This window comes from Zosterops lateralis, assembly GCF_965231275.1.
Source record: "Zosterops lateralis genome assembly, chromosome: 1".
Lineage (NCBI taxonomy): Eukaryota > Metazoa > Chordata > Aves > Passeriformes > Zosteropidae > Zosterops > Zosterops lateralis.
The window spans coordinates 53,185,635-53,209,399 of record NC_139762.1 but is presented as its reverse complement, the minus strand read 5'-3'; the positions used below and the strand labels follow the sequence as shown (position 1 = coordinate 53,209,399).

General features: G+C 42.2%; 1 protein-coding gene across 5 annotated transcripts in view; it reads right to left on the bottom strand.

Moving 5' to 3' along the window:
* EGFR (epidermal growth factor receptor) overlaps positions 1–23,765 on the bottom strand; it is a gene marked incomplete at both ends in the record, with an annotated part of 150,427 nt that overhangs the window by 28,381 nt on the left and 98,281 nt on the right. For all 5 annotated transcript variants that reach the window (XM_083876660.1, XM_083876658.1, XM_083876657.1 and 2 more), the window contains 12 exons: positions 1,065–1,197; positions 2,235–2,434; positions 3,185–3,275; positions 4,466–4,539; positions 4,638–4,764; positions 5,323–5,439; positions 6,086–6,227; positions 7,647–7,765; positions 9,982–10,050; positions 11,801–11,935; positions 12,599–12,785; positions 14,293–14,444. In XM_083876660.1, the coding sequence (XP_083732786.1) occupies positions 1,065–1,197; positions 2,235–2,434; positions 3,185–3,275; positions 4,466–4,539; positions 4,638–4,764; positions 5,323–5,439; positions 6,086–6,227; positions 7,647–7,765; positions 9,982–10,050; positions 11,801–11,935; positions 12,599–12,785; positions 14,293–14,444 (1,546 nt within the window). The remainder of the gene's footprint in view (positions 1–1,064; positions 1,198–2,234; positions 2,435–3,184; positions 3,276–4,465; positions 4,540–4,637; positions 4,765–5,322; positions 5,440–6,085; positions 6,228–7,646; positions 7,766–9,981; positions 10,051–11,800; positions 11,936–12,598; positions 12,786–14,292; positions 14,445–23,765) is intronic.

The window sequence follows — 23,765 nt, the reverse complement described above, 5'->3', positions numbered from 1 at the left end:
CCAGGGAAACCTGCCCCCATGTGCTCTCCTCCCATCAGCAGTTTCCTGAGCTGCTCATGGGTCATGGAACTCGGGCATCTGGGGTGTCACCTTTTAAAGATGAGGAACTTCAAAGCAAAGGATTTCTCATCTCAAGGAACAGAGATGTCTCCTCACTCCTTTCACTGGTGCAGGAGTTTCTCAACTCTCTCTCTGTTCAGGCATCTCATGGGACCATACAGTCCATCACAAACACCTTTGCTCAAAAATCCACAAATCATCTCCCCAAATGCATATTTTTCCATGATTTAAAGGACAATCTATCAATAGAGTTCATTTCCATAGCTCAAACAAGAAAGTCCAGCCAGCAGGCAACTCCTCCATCTTTTCTCTAATTAATCCCTTTCTCACTCTCTCCATCTGACTGTTATGTTAAGTCTTCTCTATGCTCAATCACTTTGTTCTCACTCTGGGAAGAGCCAAGACTGCCTTACCTCTTGGGAAGGCGGAAGGAAAAGAATGATCCTAGGCTTCCTTCTAACTTTTAAGGCTCTGTGTGTGTGTGTGTCCCAGAGGTGTATCCCTGCATGAAATTGGCTATTTTGGTTGTCAATTCAAAGGAAATCACCAGTTGCACCTCACCATCTGTGCTAAACCAACACACAAGTCTATTAAGCAGCAAAGCCCTGGCTCTGGGCATGACTGAGCTCTCAGAGACTCTACAGCTCTGGCTCTCACCCAGTGTACTTGGCATGACAGTCACAGCTTGGGCTTTAAACTCCTTTCTTTCTTATGGGAAGGAAGCCCGAGGTTTAGCCACCTAGGGCCTCCATTCTCCTTGTGGGCTTAAGGGGATGTTTTCTTAGCAGTCACCATGTCAGGAGCAAACTCCTATGCAATACTGAATGAGGAAGTAGAGGTACCTTAGCTAGGTATTGTTGGTTCACACAACATCTCTGCAAAGCTGGGGAAATCCCATACAACCAGAGACCCAGTTTCTTGCTTTCTTTCTAGCTCTAACACATTTTAAAACCCAAAACCCCCATACCATCACCAAAACCTAAAGCACCCCTGAGACATCTTACCCTTGCAGGATGTTGCACTGTTTCACGCATTCTTTCTGACGATCAAAGAACCTGCAGGAGAAGCAGTGGAAGGGCCCTGGGCCCCAGCAGCCCACATCTGAGCACAGGGGGTCACAAACATGCTTGGCAGCAGCTGAGAGAGAAAGAGGGACAAGAAAAGACATGAATGTCAAGGCAAGAGAGAGGTCAAACTCTTCATTCTCACTCCATCTGACCAACCAGTTTTCCCAGCCTATTCCAAAACAGATATGAATGGTTCTGGTAGAGTGGAAGAGGAGTAATCATGCCTCTCTAAATCTCAAACCATGAAACTGAGTGACTTTTGGCCATTCAAAATAAGAATGCTCTCCTCTGTGACAGCTTAAGAGATGTATAATAAAGTTAAGTCAGGCTGAGGGAGCTGGGTTGTCTACCTTGGGGAAGAGAGAGCTCTAGAGAAACATTATTGGACCTTTTTCTACTAGAAGGGCATGTCAAACAACTTTTTAACAAGGCCTGTAGTGACAGGACAAGGAGAAATGCTTTTGAACTGAAAGAGTAGATAGATTTATGTATATAATGAAGACATAGTTACAATGGGTGGTGAGACACTGGCATGAGTTGCACAGGGAATTGGTGGATGCCTAATCCCTCAAAGTTCAAGGTCAGATTGGATGGGGCCCTGAGCAACCTGGTCTAGTATATCACTGCCCACAGCAGGGGGGCTGGCCTTTAAAGGCTCCTTCTCACAAAAACCATTCTGTATCGCTACAACAAATTTCTAAAATACAACAAATTCATATTCTGCAAAAAGAAATAATAATAAGTGGCCCAGGGACCACTGCAGTCAATAGCAGTATGATTGAACAATAGGTTTGAATTTGTCAAAAAAGGCCAGTGTTAGGAGTTAGCTTTTGCATCCTTCAACTGACGTGGCTTCATTCTGTTCATAGTAGTGAAGAAGCTCCTGATTTGCTGGACACCGCAAAGTCCACATTTCTTCCCACACTGGGAAGAAAAAAAAAAATCCCACTCTTTCCTCACCACTTTCATTAAAGCAGTATCACTGAGGAATTTTGTAGCCAGAGAAACATGGAGAAAAAAGCCTTGCTTGAATCATGAAAATGCAAGCTTACTCTTAAATTTCAGCACGAGCTTTGATGGTGAGCATCAAATGCAGCACTCACTTACCACACTCATTTTTATCTCTATTCTGTAAAATCTTCGTTTTCTGGCTATCAGTTGCAAACAGGCTGTGCCAGTCCATGGTGTCAGCATAGCAGAGGTTCTTGTTCTTCATGATGGCAACGTCTCCATCACTTATTTCCTTGAGGGAGCGCAGCCCTAGGGACTGTATTTTCAGGTTAACAACGGCAAGGGAATACTGGCCACTAAAATGGAGATGGACAAATAGAAAAAACAAGCAAGAAAGATAATCAGTGAGCAAGATTTACTCAGCATGTTTTTCTTTTATTTGTCAAATGCGTCTTGCTGTGAACTGCATTTTCTTCAAGCAAGATTCTGCTCATCCCTCTGAACTTAATGCCTCGTACATGACATGCCTATTATGTAACAACTGCAATTCTCACATCTGGTTTTGCAAGGGCTTTTAAAGCTAAAACTGGCAGGATGCAAGTGTTCTGACAAGTAAATTATGTAGAACAATGGTTGTAGGTAAAGCAGCTATTATTTTGTTCTTGTCCACCAAGTCATTCTTCCTCTTGGGGCAAGCCTAGGAGGGCACTGGAAGCATTGCTGACATCTGCACTGCTTGGCAGCCTCCATCCACAACTGCCCAGCTACTTCAAATCTCACAGTGCTTCTGATTACTCTATGACTTACCCCAGACTGTAAAGAGCACTTTCTGTCCTGCCTGTGCTTCCAGGGTGGTGGAGGAGACCCTGGTCCTGAAAGCAGGCTCAGGGCAGCCCTCCATACATGGTGCAGAGCTGAAGGTCTTTACTCCCAGGGCACATTATCTATGCTACAAGAGATGGTGCTCTACTCCCTGCAGGGTTTTCCCCATTTTGCACCAGTTTTGGGACACCTGATGCACTCAGCTTGCAACCTTGGTGTGCTCAGACAAGAGCAGCTCAAAACAGGGTTTCTCTTAGAGTGGCTGTGACACATGATTTACTTACTGTTGCTTTGTTCTGCCTCGTATAATCTCCAGATTTTCGAAAGCATAGAGATCAGTAGCATTCTCAGGCCAGGCTTGAATCAACAAAAATCCTGAAAGAAGAAAAGAAGATTAAAAAAATAATCATAATGGAAATAAACTCACTGTTAGTACTAGCAGCAGAACCTTCTCCTGTAGCAAATCCTGCACCAGGAGAAGGCGCTTGCACTTTCCCTATGCTTATCTGAAGGATCTCAAGGTCTAACATGACATTTTAGGGAGCAAGGAGATATTTTTAAACCCTGTTTTATAAACAGTTTACTTCTCTAGCCCACCATGCGGGCTTAGGAGCATAACAGAGCATGTCAGGGAGCTGCACATCCTGCCACACCGATGCTCCAGCAACGATGGCTCTTGCCAGTAGATACCCTGGCTGAGAGGCTGCAGGCTCGGGATCTGTGGGAGAAAGGCAGCACTCCATCCCATTTTTCAGCCAACCTCAAGGAAGAGGAAAACTGAAAAGTGGGAACAGAGCAGAATAGCTACTCGTAGTGGATTTTCTGAGGCAAGCAGAATTCTCCACTCAGCTGAGGTGTTTGGGAGGAGGGGGAGAATTTGGAAAATTGCAGGCTACTGTATGAAGCTCTGCAGTTAGTCATTGCTACCCTGAAGGGAACCACACAGGTGAGAGAGAAAGAAAATGAGAACTGGAGTCATGTCTGTAGACCTAGCCCCGATGTTACACTCATTTCACAATGAGCTGAACACAATTACTTTTAATTGATACTAGGAGCAAGATGTTGGCTGAGTGTTCCACTGGCTGCTTTGTGCTCATGGAGACACATTCACCGCAAGGAAGAACTCTTCAGGCTGGAGAGGGTGTCTCCATAAGGATGATGCAAGCCCCTGAGCATGCTTCCCTAAGGAGCTGCTGAAAGGTTTTCCACAAATAGAAACACACTTGGCTTTTTTTAGCCAGAGTGACACGCCTCTGCATCACCACATGCTTCTTGGGTGGCTGAGGATCTCCACTGCTTTTACTCTTCTCTAGGGCTGACAGTTCAGCAGAAGAGATGTTCTGGCCAAACCACACACCTTGGATGGAAGACCAGTATGGGTTATGTGGGCGTAATGCTGGCAAGGTGCTGCTGACCACCTTGGTTAAGAGTGACCCTTGTTAGCTCAGAGACAAGAAACACTTTGCATGCACGTCTCTTCATGTGCTTAAAAAATTTCCCTCCTCCCTGTTTGTATTTTTGGCAGTATCTGTCAAAAAACATCTCAGCCTAAATTCACTGCTAACCTGATATTTCTTTGACTGTTTTGAAGACATCCAACTTCTTGGGATCCAAAGGTAGGGTCTTTGTGAAGGCATCACTGAAACAAACAGAATGAGAAATTGGGAAAAGAACAGCTTAGCCTGGATTTTCCCTAGCCCTTTTCTTTCAGTGCTTGATAACCAGCAGGTAACTCACCCTAGAAATGCAACTGGAAGAATGCTGACGTCCCCATTGATCTTGGTACAGTTTTTGAAGGAATCAATATTTGTGGCATTTATGGAGAGGATCCCTTTAAGTTCACCTATTCCGATGCCATTGCATACTGTTAAAGGAGAGACAAAAGTTAGTGAGGACAAAAGTGAAGCCCAGTCACATGGCAGGGTAGAAACATGGAGGTGCCACAAGTTCAGAAAAAATTCTCGTATGGTCAAACCTACCACCCTAAGATGAGTTTCATATATCTTTTGCCTATTTTTGCTTTTCAGAAAGTGCCACAGGATAACTGCTTCCTGCTTGCCCAGCTGTGCAGCTCTGGTCAGAGAATCTCTGCACACAGGCTCTGGCACACTCTCTTCTCTCTTTGACCTATTTCCATCCCCCTTGATGAGATACTGGAAGGACAAAGGGAGGAGAAGGCTGACATGCAAGATATACATGCACACAGCACACAGTTTATCTCTTGTACTTGTGGTGTATCCCATCTGGAGAGCATGCTTCACAGTCGTGCTTCCTGATCACACCATTTGGTGGATCTCCAAACTATCACTGGATCTGATTTATATCGAATTTGCACTTAACTAAGATCGGAACTCCCTGCACCTTTCCTAGTAAGTTCTCTATCATCTCACAGCCTTACTGGTTTATTCTATGCTTTTTATACCTTTGCTGCATAGCCCATCACACTTTTTACACTTCCGAACACCATTTTCTTCCACTTCGTAAGTATCAGCGTTGCATGAGCGAACACAGGAGCCGTGGTCTGTCACCACATAGTTATCTGGAAAAAAATAAAGGATACAAACATGACTGAAACACAAGAGGGGTGCTTTGAGGGCCAGACAAGCACTTCAAGACTTGTAAGAGAAAGGGGAATTGAGCTTTTGGAATACTTAGAGTAGTACAGGCATTAACTATGAACATCACAAGTATCATTTGAAGGTAGATGAGCATACAGTGCTATCACCATTTTACAGGGAGGGGAATGGTCATAGAAGGATAAAACAACATTCAAGTTTTGATGGATTAAAAAAATACAGAAATGTAACAGCGAGAAAGGAAAAGCAAGCATCTGTAGCAATGATCACAGGCCTTGAGACAGAGTGTTAAAATCAATTGCTTTTTAACAGTCCTAATTAAGAACCAGTTAAGAGTTGATAATGCTTTGGTAATCCATACCATTGATCCCATGTACCCATTGTTTTAATGGCTTTTAAAAGATGCCTTTCTCTTCACCAAGAGAAAAAATTATCAGAAGTCAAAATGCAAAGATTAAAAATCAGGCAAAGTGATGGATGCAGAGTGTTTGAAGAGGCTCACTTTGTCACCTATTCTCATTTCCCACAGAAGCTGAAGAGAACAAGTGCTCTTCGTCCTCTTCTCCAACTCCCCACCTCCTCTGTGGCTGCAACCTAAAATGAACTTACGTGGACATTCCTTCACGCAAGTGGCTCCAAAGCTGTATTTTCCTTCAGGGTTCACATCCATTTGGTAAGTGGTGGGGTTATACAGGACCAATGGGGGACATGTATCCTTGCATGTAGCATCATCTCGAAACTTGCGGCATGCCTGTGATTGAACAACAGCACCCATTAAACTGCCTTTGCCTTAAAAAGTGGCAGTGATTTTACATCAGGTCTTCAAATACTCTGATGGCCTCATCTGCTTTCTGCTTAGCTCTACTGGGAACCCCAAGCAGCTACAGGGATGGTCTCTCAGGATTTGAAGTTGAAAGGTTGCTTCAGGCTGGGCAATGAAGTTTAGTATTTTTTTAAAGAAGAAACCATGAACTTTTCTTTTTCTGAACGAGAAACCTTGGCACTCTGGTTGGAGAGCTGCTGGGATTCACGTGGGAACAGGAGCAAATCTGCATGCCTTAGACAGAAAAATTTTCCCTACAAGCAGGAACCAGATCAAGACAAACTGTACTTTTCTTGGCCAGTTTTTAATAACCTAAATCAAATCAAGTCCTTTCCTGCCAATTACTAACTTTTCTGGCTAAATATTAAACTCAAGCCATTATATTTGGCTGCAGGTAATGAACAATTTAGCAGGCATTTATGAAGGGCAAGTTGGTTCTTCCAATCTAAATCTGCATTAAATTAATAATGACTCTCTTTTTCCCTTTCTTCTCCCCTGGCTTTCCAGATGAGAGAGGTAACTGTCTTCTCTGTGAGCCAATAAGGGGATCATAGCTATCTTAAAAGTAAACCAGGAACAGAGGTAACAACAACAAAATCCAGGTTGGATGATTTCTGTGGTGATTACTGAGATGTCACTTAATTCCGAATGAATTCCGAATGGGGAATAGTTAAAAACCACAGCATGCATCAAACCCCTGAAACTCTTATGGAAAAGCAATGGGACCTTTATTCCCTAAAGAAGCTCCATTTGTTTCTTCTCTCTTCACTGCCCCAAGGATCCCCAAACACAGTGCTTTTGTGGCAAGTCAAAAGCAGAAAGGGAAACCCGGATTTCATGCGTGAAGTTCAGCAAAATAATAATAATTTAAAAATAAAGATCCATCACTTCTTTCTTTCCTTACAACTTCTTGCTTTGGTAAACCAAGATTATTACTGACTAGTGCTAAGGAGTACAAGGCAAAGCTGTGCTGGCCTGGAAAACTGCTGCACCGTGGGGGCAGCTGTGGGTCCATTGACCTGTTCATGTGGGGAAGTGCCTACAGCCAACACTTAAATGTGCTGCAACAGTGTTGGACTCACTGGGCAGACAAAGGCATTAACACTGGTTTGGAACACACTAGGAAGGTGCATGGGCAGAGTCAGCAAAGACCACTAAGGGTGTTGTGAAGTTCATGCCATTTTCCCTCCCAACAGCCACCCATGCAGGGAAGCCCTGGAGGACCCTCCAGGTCAGCATCTCTCAGGAGGCCTTCTGGGGCTGAAGAAGGCTAGAGGACATGCAGCTGAAAGCCCTGCTTGCCACGTCAGGGATTGAAGCCATTATGGGGTGGTGTAGCATCATTACCAGGCAGTCACTCTCCCGAGGCCCGGTGCACCCCGCAGCACACTGGTTGTGGCAGCAGTCGCTGGGCACCTTTCCCCTGCACCGACCAGAGCACTGCTGAGCACAGATGACTTTTGTTACTGGAAAGAAACAAAGAACAAAAAAATGAAAAACATCAGCTGTACTTGCTGAAATGACATCAAGAAATACGGAGACAGGGTCTGGTGCAGGTTCTGTGCTAGATTTTCCTCGTGGGACATTCTGTCCTCATTTAAGGCCAAAGTTTGGGAGGGGTGAGAGCGAGTGTGGGTGGTGGTAGAGAAGGGGTCATGTTCAGCCTGTAATTATCTTGACTCTTATGAGGTGCTAAGAACTCTGATCCCAGCCAGGAAATATGCCCTGCTTAGAAAGAACAACCCTGTTACATCAATGCCTAGACCAAGTAAAACTCTGTGACAGAGTCATCTTATAGCTGGGCAGCAGGATAGAATCTGTCTCCATTTCACTGAGAAAATTTACTATTATTGGGGCTAACTTTAGGCAAAACAATGTGACAGAATTGCCAGGACTCTGTACTATAACTGAAAACTGCACATTGTTGGTGTGGTGCTTAAAATATCATTTTAATGCACTAAAATAGTTCCAAAATTTGCAGAGTTAGGGGACACTCACTCAGCAAGCAGATTTCATATGCACATTGAATTATTTTTCTTTAATGTTCAAATCCTTGGCCAAATTTTATCTTCATTACACAACTCCCTCAGGGTTTGCACCAGTGAAACAACACGAAGGAAGAACTGGCCCTAGTCCAGCTTTTTGCAGGGAAGCAAAAACTGCCTGTAACATTTTGTTGAGAATTGGGAAAGCTTCTCCATTTGAATATCAAAGCAGAGAAAAGGATAATCATAACAATTTTTAAAAGCCCACAAATGAACGCCTAGCATGTTTTTGTACCAGAGACCCCAAATGAGATTGTTTGTTCTCTAAAAAAAAAAGAAAAAAAAATACTGATCCACAGAGCCTGGCACAGGGCCAAAAGAACCTGATGGCTACTCTGCTTCATACAGCACCCTGAGCCTTTCAGCTGTGCATTGTGCTGTTATCAACTTCACAGTTGGCACAAATGAGTTACAATATTATCAGGAATTCCTGTAAGTCTGAAAACCATGGTTGTTAATTAACAGAAAATTATTTCAAAGACTAGCCAGCTTCAGGGTATATAACAGTGATTTTTAAAAGTCATCTATTCTTCTTCCACTACACAGTTCTGTATCCAAATTGTATTATTTTATTTTTTCTTGTAAACCTGTAAGCAAGGTAGTGTATTTTCAAAGAAACAGATTATTTCCACAGTATGCATTAGCTTCTCTGATAGCAACTCCTCCATTCAACTAGAAACAGAGGACTAAAAGGCACATTGTTCTACATGAATGGTATTTTGATACAAATTTTTCATGAGAATTATCAGGGGAATAAAGTACCTCATCACTTTGATAACTACTGACTAGAGTTTCCTGCTGGAAACACATATTGTATCAAACATTTTTACTTCATATAGAGTATCCCACGTTCATTTCCAGGAGAAAGAGACATATCCCTCAAACTTTCCCACATATGGAAATGTGGGATACATTTTCAGTTTGCCAGATTCTCAAATGCCTGGATAGGCGAGCAAGAGCCTGCAAAAATTTTTGTTTTATGCACTCGTCAACCTCCTGATTCCAGAGAGGGTTTGTAAATGCTGGAAGCTTGCAGGGCTGAGACCTGAGGTTTTGCAAGGTCCTGGGACAGCTGTGCAGCCTCAGCTACAGGAACCAACCCAGGAAGGGCTTTGTATGCACAGCCACTGTCCATCCTGAGAGCCAAACTGCAGAGCCAACTGACAAAAACTGAAGCTTACACTGAATGAAGACAGATAAGGTATATGCTCCTCTTTCCTCAAGCTCTAAGTCATAGAAATTTGGCTTGCTATTTGCAGACAAAAAACTTAGGTTCAGGTGACTATTTGCAATGGAAAACTGAATGTAGGATGTTGCTTCCATTTGCATTATGTCTAGATCAGCAGTCTTACCACTGAATTTTTCACAAAACAAAACCCAGTGTATTTCCCCACATTTTAGATAAAAAAATAAAATTAGCACTGAAACAAATTGACATGGCGTTTCTTCTCAGCCTTTACTTTAGGAAAAACAAACTGTTGCAGAATCTCAGGCACTTGTAAATGGATGTTTCTGCTGCTCTTTTAGCATCAGGCAAGCATACTACCTGCATAATTACGGTTAATTTTTCAGTAGGCAGAAATATAGTATGCATGTTAGAACACACAAGCTCTTTCTTAACTAATCTGCAGGCTTACATGTCTGGCAGTTTTGTACACCAGGGCCCCAGCAGTGGTCTTCTGTGCAGTTCTGATGGCATTTAGGACCTAAAACACAAGAGATAGTATAATATTCTGTAAAAAAAGAAAACATTAATGTACCATGAACAACAGAAAACAATGAATTGAGTTTTCCTTCCTGATAAATCAGAGTAGGAAGCACCTATATAACAGTGCTCAAAAAATTTGAGAGCTGAATTCGTTATCCTTTGTTCACCTCTGCTTTCCTACGTGCAGTTCTCCACCTCCACACCTTCGAGCAAGCGAGCACAATACCCAGCCAGTCTAGCTTACGAAAGAGGCATATTTTTCCCAGGAACAGGAATCTCAGCTACTGCCCGGCTGGCCCTTCTGCTGGGGTTTTCATGCAATGGCAAGTCACCACTGGCTTGCTTGAAGTCAGGCATGTGCCAGCTGCTCACTAGCGGCCACATGTAAATCAGTGTTTCTGAACAAGGCAGTTCTTAAAAGAAAACAAATCCAACTGGATTCACAGGCAACTGCTAGCTACTCTGACCACAAAGTAATTTGACTTGTCTGCTCCATGCACTCCTCCCATCCTCTGCCAAAAATACTCCTTGTGTAGGACTATGCTGCAGATGGACAATTGATGGAGAGGTGGGCAGGATGGACAGACACCTTGCCTGACCTCAAGGGTTCAGTACTGGATTCTTTCCCATTACTCCCTCCTTGCTCTGTTTTTTCTTCTTCTTTCTCTTAATGACAAGCAAAGTCCCAGAGAAAAAAACTTATTTTAGAGTATGGGACCATTATTAAAGCCATAAAAGGCTGTCTTTGTGGAATTCACTACATTTAAAAGGCATTTCCTACCAGAGTGTTTCTTCCCACTAAGAGCATGTGATTCTCCTTCCCCCTATCAGCCATCAAATAGCTGAACAAATGCCAATACTTGTCCAAAAGTTGATTGATTTGGTGTGGGACCAAAAAGCTCTTTTTTTTTTTAGTTGAAAAGTTAAAGGTTAACATTTCTGTGGAGTTCAGAGCCAAACTCCTGTGCTGACATGTATAGTTTGCAACTCCTTGATTACGCCAGGCCTCCGTAGAAAAATAAGTCAACACAGAAGTTGGCTATTAGCTTTCAGGCAATTATGCAACTGGAAGAAGATAAAGAAAATATGTTTTCCTGCCAATTTATAGTGCCAGTAATGAAATGCTCAGAAATAAAAATAAACTCTCCTTTCTGTGAAATGACTGGGGATTTTTACGAGGGACTCATAAGGCTGAAGGATTAGCTTGAGCCCGCTCTAAGCAGATGCTGTACAAACTTTTAAATATCCCCTCATCTCCTTGTTGATCTGAAGTGTCAGATTTATCTACCTGTTTATTATTACTTTTGCCAGGGTAATCTGTGCAGCCCAAACCAGGAGAATTTTATGGCATTCAACTTGGGCCTTAGCTCTAAAAAGACTTCAAGTAACTCCATGAAGCAACCCATATGGTTTTTCTAGACCAGAGCTTTACATTTTAAACAGAAGATTGCTGTAAACAAATGAATGCACATTTTTCTGAGCTGCCTTTCTGAGCTGAGTACCTATGCAGGGTACTATCTTAAACCAACAGGAACATTACCAAGAACTTTGCTGAGCTATGAGTTAAAGACCTAACCATTGTGAAAAATTCTGTCTTAGGCCAGTGGTGCAGAAATGAATGCACTTCTCTTGGAATAGGGTTTGGTGGCCTTCATTAGAAATTGTTAGACCAGGAACCCACTGCACAAAAGATGGGATGTTCATTTTACTCTCTGAAATGGAGGGAATTTTGGTAAGTTAATACTCACAAGAAGACAAATTGCTTGCAAATTCAAGCACTGTGGGAGGCTTCTTGCTTGTGTCAATGATGTCATTCCAAAGAACAGTGTCCATGTTGCACAGTTTGGGGTTGTTGCTGATTTTAACACCTCCATTGAGAATTTCTGTCACAGAAACAAAAAAAAATTGCTAAGTGAAGCGAATCCCTAATTTTCCTCAGAGACATCCCCAAAATGTCTCTGATCTAAAGAAAGAGAAATAAGTTACATCTTTCTCCATTTCAGTCACATGATACTGACAGAAAGGAACAATCTGCAGGGCATCAGCACTCCTGATGGTGTAACTAACACCAGGATCAGACTGGCAGGTTCAGGAGAGTCAGCTTTTCTTGGATGCCACGAAGATGCCACTATGTGTAGTTTTCTGCCTGGTGCTACCTCTAGGACCCACCATGCTCAGCAGAGTAGGCACTGCTGGTGTGCATAGCCAGAGACCACATGAGACACACATATTACCAGTTCCCCCAAGGATCTAACAGAAAATATTGATATGTATGCACTCGAATCAAATAATAAAAAATAACAAGTGGATGCTTCTATGCCAGTTTCAGGAACAAAGATGAATCTTGATGAATTTTCTTTGTCTTTTGCAGAAGACTGGCTAGCAGGAAAGCAATTAGAAAACATCCAGACATTCAGATCCTTGCTTTTAAAGTGGGGTTTCATGGCATATGACTTTGAGAGGCAATCTCCAATAGATCTTGACACCAGTAAGCTGACAGTTGAAGTTGGCTTTGGAGGTGCCTCCACCTCTTGCCCGTGTCTCACCTGAAAGCCGCTTCATTGGCAGCTGTCGGAGTCCCTGGGTTTTATTCGTGTGGTAGTTGGATAAAACTGCCAGGGCGTAAGAGCTGTCATACAGCACATTGCCTCGGATGATCTGGAGGTTTTCAAGGGGAATGACATCCACCATGTTAAGTGCTATGAGCACGTAGCCTGCAACCTCCTGTATTGACTGAGAGAACAACAGAAGAAACAAGGTGCTTAATCCATAGTACTCTTAATCCATAGTACTCTTCAGTAACTGCTGTCCTCCTCCCACTTCTCCAATCCACCATCTTTCAATTTTAAGGAATGACAGACCACTTAGTCTCTTTAAAAATAAATAAATCTAGGAAGAAAAAGGGACTATGTGAAAAACCTTGGTAGTTAAGCATGTATAAACTCACCCTTTCAGCAGCTACCAGGGGGTCATTCCAAATGTCCAGCATACCCCTGTTCTGTCCCCTAGTAAGGGTAAGTGGGGCTGACTAGGGGATGCAGGAGAGAAGGGCAAGCATGCATGAAATGGCAACTAAGCGTGATGCTTCCCATAAACACTTGCCTAGCATTCAACAACTGGCAGCACACATATGCCGCCTGATTCAGGCTTTTACATTGTTTCTTCTGCACCTCTTCCTTTGCTCATCAGTGGGGAAGACTAGGCAACCTCCTGCCTTTTAAATAATATATATCTTTACAGGACAAAAAGACAAGTGAGGTACTGTTCCTGCATGTGGGTTAATTCCTGTCCTGCACTGTGAAATGTATGGATTTCTATCCCCTACAGAAATCACTGCAAGTGAAAATCCTTCAGGCTACTACTTAGGATATTTTCCTTTTCTAAGAAGACTACCAGTAAATTTTCAAGAGACTTGTTATGTTCCTCAGAACTCTTAGCTCTGTGATCAGGTAGTTTTTGGGAAAGAAGAATGGCAATGTCATCATATTTGTAATCCATATGTTCAAACCATAGATTTTTTTAATCTTGCTTGTTACTTGCTGGTGGAGAACCTGGAGGTCCCCATGTCAGCCATGGCTCCTCCCCATGCCATGGCTGCATTTTAATATCCATCCTCTGTTCACTCCCTCCTCAGCTTGCCTTAGTTTGCCCATGAACTTGTGCACAAAACAAATGTTGAGATGGGAGTAGCCCATGTGTCAATCACAGGGGATTATCTTGAAGATCACTTCAAGAATCCATGTGGGAAGTTATTGCACAGGATTTGCCTGCCTGCTGAGGGTGTGAGCACTTCAGGCTGGAGAGGCACTCACCACCATGGCAGGGGTAGGGATCACAGTTTGGAGGGCAGGGAAAAGGCCCCCACACTTCAAAATCTGCCACTCGCTTTGTGCTTTGCTTCGCCCAACAGCACCACAAAGCCTTTTGCTCTCTGAGAAGTGAGGTAACAGGTAAGCATGTAATTCTAATTATAAATGAGAAGAAACCCATCTACAGGGCACCCAGCACAGGACAGCAAGTGCTTGAAAAGCTATTTCTCAGAGTACCTGATTTGTATAGTAGGGTTGAGTGCATCTTGCAGCCTACAGGTATGCTTAGAGTATAGGCTGCAATTCCTCTGATGTTAACTAGCTACGTTTTTGGATCAACACAGAATTTTATCAGCAGCTGATCCTTTGCACTTTAAAAATGGAGTAGGATTTGTTGTAAGCAGAAGGCCCCAATGACCACAAACACTAACCTTCAGGAAAGAGAGGTCACGATTGTGCTCCACATATGTAATCTCCAGGTTGCTGAGTACCACTTCGCAATTGTTGTACATCCTCTGCAGGCTGGTGAAATGGTCCTCCACATGCCCCAGTTGGGTCAGCTTGTTATTTGTCCCTTGACAAACTGTGGAGGAAAGGAGAAAGCTCCATGAAGGAAAGAAAGAATAACTACAGGGCAAAGACTTGTTGCTCACTTATCTTTAAAAGTACCATAGGAAGTTAAGCATCAGCTTTATAAGAAACAAGAATATTATCTGTCATGACTCTAATGGCAATAGTGTAGGAAGTATGCAGTGTTTCCCAGGGACAGAGATGTACCAGAATTTAGAGCTGGAATAACCCTCCATCACTTTCTGTTATAGAAAAGCTTCAACACAAAGCTTTTGTACATAGGTAGCACTAAGTTTTCTGTATCACAGACATAACTCAGTTTCTGAGGAGTGGACACTGATACAGTTTTACTGGACACTACTGAAACTGGCATGCTGCCAGGTATCACCAAAGGTGATTCCTCTGAGACCTATTTTACATTACTTTCAGGGGCATTGGGTCTCCTTGTAAGCTCAGAGGGGGGAAGGGGGGCTTCCTGAAGGACCTCTTAAGCTACAAATTCTGGTTTTAAGGTCTAACTGAACCTCCGGGGCTTACACATCTCTTGCCACTCTGACATTTTGGGAGTATGACAGATTCAGGAGATTTTCTGGCAGATTCATCTTTGGCACTCAAATCTACTTCTGCCTGGTGGGGGAGGAAGAGGTGTCACACAGAGCACCACTGAGATTTCAAATATTTATAACAGCACGATGGAAAAATTAATCCTCTCCTGAAATTATATTATTCTGCTTTATTAAATCTAGAGAAACTGAAAAAAGTTATCACCATTGTATTTGACTGCAATGAATGACCAAAATGCAAAATTGCTCTGAATAAAATCACCAGACACAACCCTCAAAAATTCTGTACTCATACAGTCATTCCCTGGGCTATCCCTACAGAGGTCAAATGAACACATCTCTCAGTTATGTTAATATAAAGTAAAGAAGAATGATATAGAAGGCAATGTGGTAAAAAACTTCACAACCCCTTCCAAGGGCTTCTTCAGCTCTGCTTTGCTCTTCAGTGGGAGCAAAACGAGGCTGTTATCTCATCGTTTGTATAATGCAACCCTAGCCTGACTGTAGAGCTTTCCATAATGCATCAAAAGAATTGTATTCTTTTAACTTGGAGAAATGAATACATGAAATTATACTTCTGTAAAACTATAATTCATAGAAGCACCAATCACAAACTGGGATGCTGCAAACCAAGTAACAAAGATTCTTGACAAAGCTGGAAATATGTTTCAGTTCTAGTAACAAAAGACAACACCTGTTGAAGATTTACCGAACAACTGATGCTTTATTAGTAGGAATAACAATGTAATGACAGTGATAAAAACACACTTACCAATCATCAAAACTATTAATTGAACATGTGGTACTTCTCAGTACAATCATCAGCATTAGGAGTTACAGTGATAACAGATTAAATACTCTGGACCCAGGTTTAAAGCAAGGCTGGTTCACTGACATTCCTCAATTATTTCTCATTATACATCTAGATAAATATTACAGTGTTTGGAACCAGAGTGGCAACTGCTGGTAAATGGGAACACTGTGACAGAGCTGTGAGTACATAATCTAAGCTGCTTGACCCTTTTTATGTATTTTGAATTTCTGAATTTCTTTACATTTGTTTTAGAAATTCTAAGTGGGGTTTTCTGTTTCAGCTTCTGTTCCAGTTTCAAACTTAACTGTTGCATTGTGTTCACACTTTAGTTCTGTATTTCTGGTCTGCTTCAAGTACAAGGACCACAAATTATCAGGGTCACGGGCAGGTTTTTATTCTGTGGAGTGGTCACATTTTTAAAGTTAGAAATATTGTCATATGGCTAGTCTGTATTGGAAAATGTGATGTTGTTTGGGACAGGGGTGAAGAGTCTTTGAATAGACTGGAAAAATCAAGGAGTCATCCCAGAGGACATCTTGAATTTTAAGCAATGTTATCCTACAACCAAAGAAAAACCAGTAATAATAGATCCTCAGACTGTTCAAAACCTCACCTTGGATGCTCAGTTTAGGCATCTCATATCTGATCTTTAGAATAGTGTGATTTTGGAAAGCACTCCAACACAGTGCAGGAGCAGGTGCAGTTTAAACTGCTCACAGAAATAAAAACATATAAGTCATCTTGCTGTGGTCTTCAGGGTCCACAAATGACTTGATGCACTTGTTACATCTCTGAGGTTACCAGGAAAGATCTGCCCTGATACTCAAGACAGGCCCAATGCAAAAGCTGCAGTGTTTATGCTACACCTGAATCAAAGGACAGCTGGAAGGAGGAGCTTTCTCTGGTGGCATCCTCTTGACCTCCTGTGCCCTTGATCAACTCTACACAGCTTGGCACCAGTCAGATCATACAACAAAACAGCCCAGCTTGCTGAAACAATCCCTAAGACAAACTGCATTCATGTGAATGTGCTTCTCTTGGGATCAGACAAGTGTTGGAGCTCTGAACTTGGGTCAGCTGTCTTGAGAAAGACAGTCTTTTTTTTCTCTGTGTACTAGGTCAAGGCTGAGGCAGCAGTCAGAGGGCATGGTTACTCTTGCACTTCTCCCTCTCCCTCTCCCATGGGACCTCTCAGGAAACCATGCCAAAGAGCTGATCCAAGCTACAAATAATATAGGACAATAAATAAATAATTGGACATAGGATATTTTTAATTCAGGAAAGCTTGTTGGTTTGGTTCACCATGGTGCTCCATGCATTGGAAAAAGCTCAGAAGACACCAAGGAGGCAGAAGCAAATAGTCAAGAGAAGGAGCTTCCCTGCTTGTGAAGCTGCAGAGGGAAACCCAGACATAACAAGCAATGAAAAGGCTTCAGCTTGGTCCCCCAGGACCTACTTTTTTCCCCTGTACTGTGAGCAGAGAGCACTTTGATAGCTCTCTACCAAAGATATCTTAAGCTACATGCCAAACCACTGATCCCCTCATCACATCCTCCATCCAGTAACCAGTAGCTGCAGATGAGATGTTAGTTATGATCTGGAGAGTGGAAGAAAAAAGGCTGCTTTTGTTAAGAAATCAACTGTATGTGGCTGTAGGGGTATCAGTCAGAACACCACAGTGGAGCTTTTTCCCTCATGCACAAATTTTTGTTTGTGCAAAGAGATACAAGGGATCTAAGTACACCCACAGAGTGAACTTCATCACACCAGTATTTACCAAATGAAAACCTGGGTCATAAGCAGTATATGCTGAGCAAATAAAACCCAAAGCAAACAAAACAAGGTAAATCCCTGCAGCAGTATTACTGAACTCAGGCAAAGGCACAGAATAAATTTCCAACTAGAACATTTGAAAAGAAAATGGCCTGCTTGTATCTGATGAATAACATCATTCCTGCAATTTCTTTGCTTATGGAAATGGTGTTCTAAAAAGATACACGCTATAATTATCTGTATATAATATCACAGAGTGAATGCCACTCTGGCCAGAGGCTAAAGCACAGACAATGAGGTGCTCGCCTTGCTCTGCAGAGTTTTAAGTGGGATGTGCATGCTTGAGTAGATGGAATTTATTATGATTTAACCTCTATTGAACTCAACCTATTTGTCCTCTAAAGGACAGATTCTGATGTCACAAACAAAACATTCACTACATAATTTTGTTTCGATGTGTAGCAAAGCCAGCACTATCCAGGTTTAGGAGTCAGTGGTAGGCATGGACACTTGCATGGTACTGCTGGAAGCTGTAGTAGCATGTACCATAATATATGTTCTGTGTGGACACTTACACATTTTAGCTAAAAAGGAGAGTAAAACATTCAGGGTGAGAACATCCCTGACCAGTGGAAAAGCCAGGATCCAGAACTGAACTTCAGGGCATGAGCTGATCCCTGAAAGATGAAAGCTTTGCTTTTATCTGTGTTGTTAATATAACAAAAAAACAACCAGTCTGGAAAGTTTTGACACAGAGGGCACGTCCCAAGAGGCTGCTGTCTGTGGCAGTGCAGAGAGTAGGGCTGCATGCTGGGAGTGCAGAGTTCTCTGACCCCAGCCAGGGTGATCTCCTGGACACTTAGTGTCCCAGCCACCACTCCTGTGACATGGGGCCACACAGAATTCTGCAGGGCAGTATAATGGCATTACCACCATGAAGCATTTAAATTCTGTGTGATATAGATTTTGTCCCATATGCTGCAACTCCTAAATGCCAAAGTGATGTTGATCTTGAATCAGTTGCAGCATGACCTCAACAGACAGCCTAACAAAAATTTAGATACTGCTGAAAGGACCCAAATGTCAGGTACTGTATAAGGCAGCAGCAATCAATGGGCTCAGGAAAGAGACACACTATACTGATAAATGCAAACTTATTAAATTTAGTGCTTATGAAAGGTCCAGAGTTGGCTGTCCTGGCTACTAAAGCCTTCTGTGTGTCCACAGACATGCTTCTTCCTCCCCTTCTCTGCCTCAAACTTTGGCTTACAGGAGTATTTCTAGGTGATGCAAACTGGTTCATCCTCTGCAACCCTTTGCTCCTTGGCTATTTTTTTCTTGTGCGGCCTGAAGTAGTAGCGTGAAACTAAAGCATTTCCTAAATGGCATTTTTTCCCAAGTGATGGTAGGGAGACAGAAGGCATCTTTACAGCTGTAATGCTAAGCAACAATATTTTCCCAAATCCATACAAGCTCAGATTAAATAAAGTGGTTTCTGTAGCAATTACTGACAATAGCACAAAACTTGTAGATGAGGGATATTTGTTTAATCTGACAGTGCAGTTATAAATGTTCCTGTCTCCTCACTCGTTAGCAGTAATTTGATTGTTTTGGGGTACTTCATGGAAGAGCAGTACCTTGCTGGGTGCTTGGCTGGAATACAAAGCTGCCACTGAATGCCTGGGGAGATAATGCTACTGGGTGTGCTACCATCAGTGCTGCCCACACCCAATACATCTTTATCAGAGTTTGGGGGGGAAACATTTCAAGTGAACTGGAATAACTTTATCGGAAATATTTCTCAGTTTGGGTCTGTATAAGCAATCACACCATCCCAACCCTTGCCCCTCGTATCTCCTGGGTCCCTCCTGCACAATACAGAGGGGATCCTAGCCATAGCCTGCACCTCCATGATCTTCCCTGGAAGAAAAACTGTTTCCCCTTTATGAGAACCTTCATCTAATCGACTGTCAGAAATTAAATGAAGATGCTTGTCATTCAAGCACAAATATGCACATCAGCTCTAAGGGCAGGTCCTCTATAACAGGTATTTTTTTACCAGCTTCAAAGCATACCCTTATAGCTATCAAATGGATCCACATAACCTCCAGTGGAAATCAGCAAAGTGCAGCTTACTAGCTATCAAATGATCAAAATAATGATATTTAAACTTATAACAAAGTACTAGAACAGACACAACATTTGTCATCACGACTAACCTATTAGAAAGAGAAAGAACCATGCAATGTTTTCCCTAAAGAAAACGGGGTACGAAATATCCGAGGTTGGAATAAGTACCATTACATTTCATGTAATCAATCACTTAAATAGAAATATTTCTTATATTCACCAGTTCTTCAACTCTAGAGAGAGATGGGATGGAGAAATTTCAGTATTGCTTGATTGAGTGTGTTTAACACACTGAGTAAGAATTTCAAGAGGAAGGAACGTTCATGTGGCACAAAAGGAAAACCAAATCTCCTGCAATGCACCATTGGAAGTTATGAAAAGGAAAGCTAGGAAACAGGTGAGGAGTACAAACAGTGCTCACATGTTGGCACGTGTTTTCTCTCAAGAACAGTGCTTGCAAACCCATACAATGCCTAAAAAGTCCATTTTCAGCTTAATGACAGCAACATTCAGGCACAGGAAAATCTTCTGCAGAAGATAATGATTTTTGCACATATCCAAATACTTTAATTTAAAACATTGTGAAAAACAACCTCATGTGGCTTTAGTACGTTCTTGCTCAAACAGTGTGGTTTAGAGTAATGCAGTTGCTGAGATTAATTCCAAGTTTTAGACACATTGGGACCAAAACAATGACAGAGTTCTTAAAAATACTTAGATGGAAAATTTAATTGCAAAAATTACCAAAACTAACACCCTAGTGGAAAAAAACAATATGCCTTGAGGGAAAGCTTTCCCAGATGGTTTCTTATTTCTATTTACTTGACAAAAACAACTTTTCCAGATAAATGCAATTTTAGGTTTCCCTTCCTAACTCAAATTAGGAGTGAAGACCTGCCCTGTCAAAAATCACATCCTAAATTGCAAAGGATGGAGGCATCATGACAGATGGTCTGATTGATGGTGAGTGCCTTTGCCCAAAAGAACAAATAATCACATACAAATCAACTGGCTCCTGGATGAAGATCTCACCGAAGTCACAGTATTTCTGACAACAAGGGATTCAACCCTATTAATTCCCCAGAGCACTTTTTTTTTCCTCCCCAAGATCATTTACTAATATTTCTATTTTTTCTTCTTCGTTGCCATTATTTAATTCTGCATGTATGTTTATTAATCCTCCAGAGATTAAGGCCAGACCGGGATGTGCTAAAATCAGTCTTTCCACTGGTTTCAATGTGAACTGGATGAGGGATTAAATTCTTCTCTTGCTGATGCCAGTATTAATTTGGAGCAAGTACATGGACAGGATGGAATAGCCCAGATTTAAGCTTTGCCCTCTGAATGTCTTAGGATAAAACTGTGGTTGAGGCAGGTATTTTCTGTAAATACCAGAAAAATGTCAAAGAAACAGGAATTGTCACCTTGCCATTTTCTACAGTTTGGGGAAAAGGTGATTTCCAAAGGTGAATAATAGATGAATTTTGAAAGAGGGTATTTCCACTGAGGTACTGAAAGATAACCTGAGTTTAGCTCAGTTTTCTTCACATGGTTTTGTCAGTGATCTCTAAGAAGACTTCAAATCACTGCTGAGGATTCCTGCAGATGACACAAGCATTGCTGGAGTTCTAAATAACAAAGAGGGACAGATGACCTGCACAGGCTGGTTTGTATAATTTAGGAAAATAAGCTCCCTGAACAACATTACATGCACTATAGCCAAAGGCAAGGTGTTACATCAAAGACTGCAAAACACATAGGAGACAGAAAATGAGGTCCTGGAATGCAATTGCCCTGAAAAATACTTGAGAATAATATGAGGTGACCAGAGAGAGAAACCAGGATCCACTGGGTCCATCAGTGACAAAATGCTGAAGGAAGGGATGCAGGCACTGGCATTAATCCCTGGTGGTGCCCTGGCATGCCATGAGAGGGTGGTGGCCTCTGCACTGGAGGGCTCTCCTGCCCCTTCAAAGCAAGTGCCACCTGGGGCAGCTCCCACTGCCAGTGCTACCAGGATGCTCCCCTCAGGCTTCAGCCCTTCTCCAAGCTACATTTTAGCCCACATCCCTGACACATGGCCAGTGGGTAGTGCATTAGTATTTTGCCTTGACTTTTGCAGGCTATTTATTGACAATGATGGCTGGAAAGTCAAGCTGCTCAAGATGTCCTCCCCAGCAGCCGAGGAGCTGCTGTTGGGTTATTCTTCCCATTGGCACCCTCTGGAGAGGCTGCTACAAAGGTAATAAGCTTGCATGGGGCTTTCTCTTTTGAGCTATTGCTCAAGGTCAAAAGGCCAGATCTATTGCAAGTACAGTCACCAGTGAACTTAAATTATGAGTTGCTTCTAAAATCTATTAGTGAGGAAAAACCAAGAATAAAGGAACTTCATATTTTTCAGCCACTATGCAAATGTCTCGCACATATATACACCAAGATAATGAATAGTTTATAAATAGTTTATAATAGTTTATAAATATTAGACGCAACTAACAAATTTTGTGCAGAAAACCACAGAGGTACCTTCCTCCATATTTCTATAAATATTTTAACCATATTTATAGAAACTTAAGCCAGACCGACTGTGCTATGTGAAGTCAGCATGGTCTCTGAGGTCTCCCCATAAAATTCTTCCATGTGAGCCCAATGGACCAGGGTGATGAGCTTGGCTCTACAAATATATCAATATCAGGATGGGCAAAGTGATGAGTTCATGCCCTAGCTTGCTCTTTTTAGACTCATTGTTCCCTACACACAACAGAGCAAATGAAGCTAGATGCTTTAGAGTGCAAAATGGGGCTCTTCAAGACGAAATGCCAACTGCAACTTAGACATCCAAGTGGTGTACAACACAGGGAAATACCACTGACTGCTATGGAAAGGAATTTTGGGAACCACTGAGGAGGAAATTAAGGAGTAGGGGAAAGACAGAATTGGCTGTATATTGGTTATACTGGATGGAAGTTCTGCATCCCACTTAGTCTGGGTCATCCAAGAGAAAGCACTGTCCATGCCTGTGTTTTAGAACAGGGATCTTCATGCTGTGTAAAATCCACATACTGACCAAAGTAAGTTTGTCTTGCACTGTACTGTGTGTACCCAAACAAGACCATGCAAGGACCAATAGACTCTGGAGTCAGTCCCAGCAGCTCTGTGTGCTCCAGTGGCTTGTTTACCCCAAAGATGGGTCTACCAGGTAGCACAAGCCCTGGCTAAAAGTCCATGGCTACTGTCCTTCCACCCTCCAGCTTCATACACCAGCATAGCTGCTATATTCATTGCAAAAAAACTGTGTGCATCTGCTGGGCAGAGCTCTGGCATGTGAGAAGGACTGTCACACAGCTCCATTCATGTGAAGTTCAGGCCCTGGGAAACAGCTCACAGAAATGAAATGGTTCTCCTGGCATCCATGGTGAAGTTTGTATTACCATGTTGTTGCAAGTGGTGTAAAAAGCCTGCACAGAGCACAGCAACAAGCAGCCAAGAGACCTCCAACGATGGGCATAGCTCACCAAGGCTTGAATCTGGTGGGTGACACATGTCTGGCAGGGCTGTGGCACCTCAAGATCTACACCAAAATATTTGGGAAAACAAGTAGATGACAATGGATAAATAAGCTTGTGTTCCATGGTTTAAAAAACCCTACATTCTTCATTGTTGTTTGTTCTGGCAACATTTATGAAGCAGAAGGATTTTATAGCACAATAAAAAGAAACTGAAGATGTGTGGCCATGAAAATATGGGATCAGTTGCTAGTTACATCAGCACTGAATTGTTTAAAATTGTTTCAAAATGAGTTAACTTGAGAAAAGAGAGTTAAAGGCATTAAACTATGCTGTGAACATTTTAGCATGTGGGATTTCTTGAGACACTGCAATTGCATATTTCAATTTGTGCCTTCCAATAAAAAAAAGTCATATGTTTTTCTTTATTTATATTAAATCAAGTCTTATGTTGAAGTAAGCTGTGGTTCTCATGCATGTATTTCTGAATTCCCTGAGGTGTAAATTCTATGTGAGCACTCACACACTGGCTCAAAAAGGACAAGAGAAAC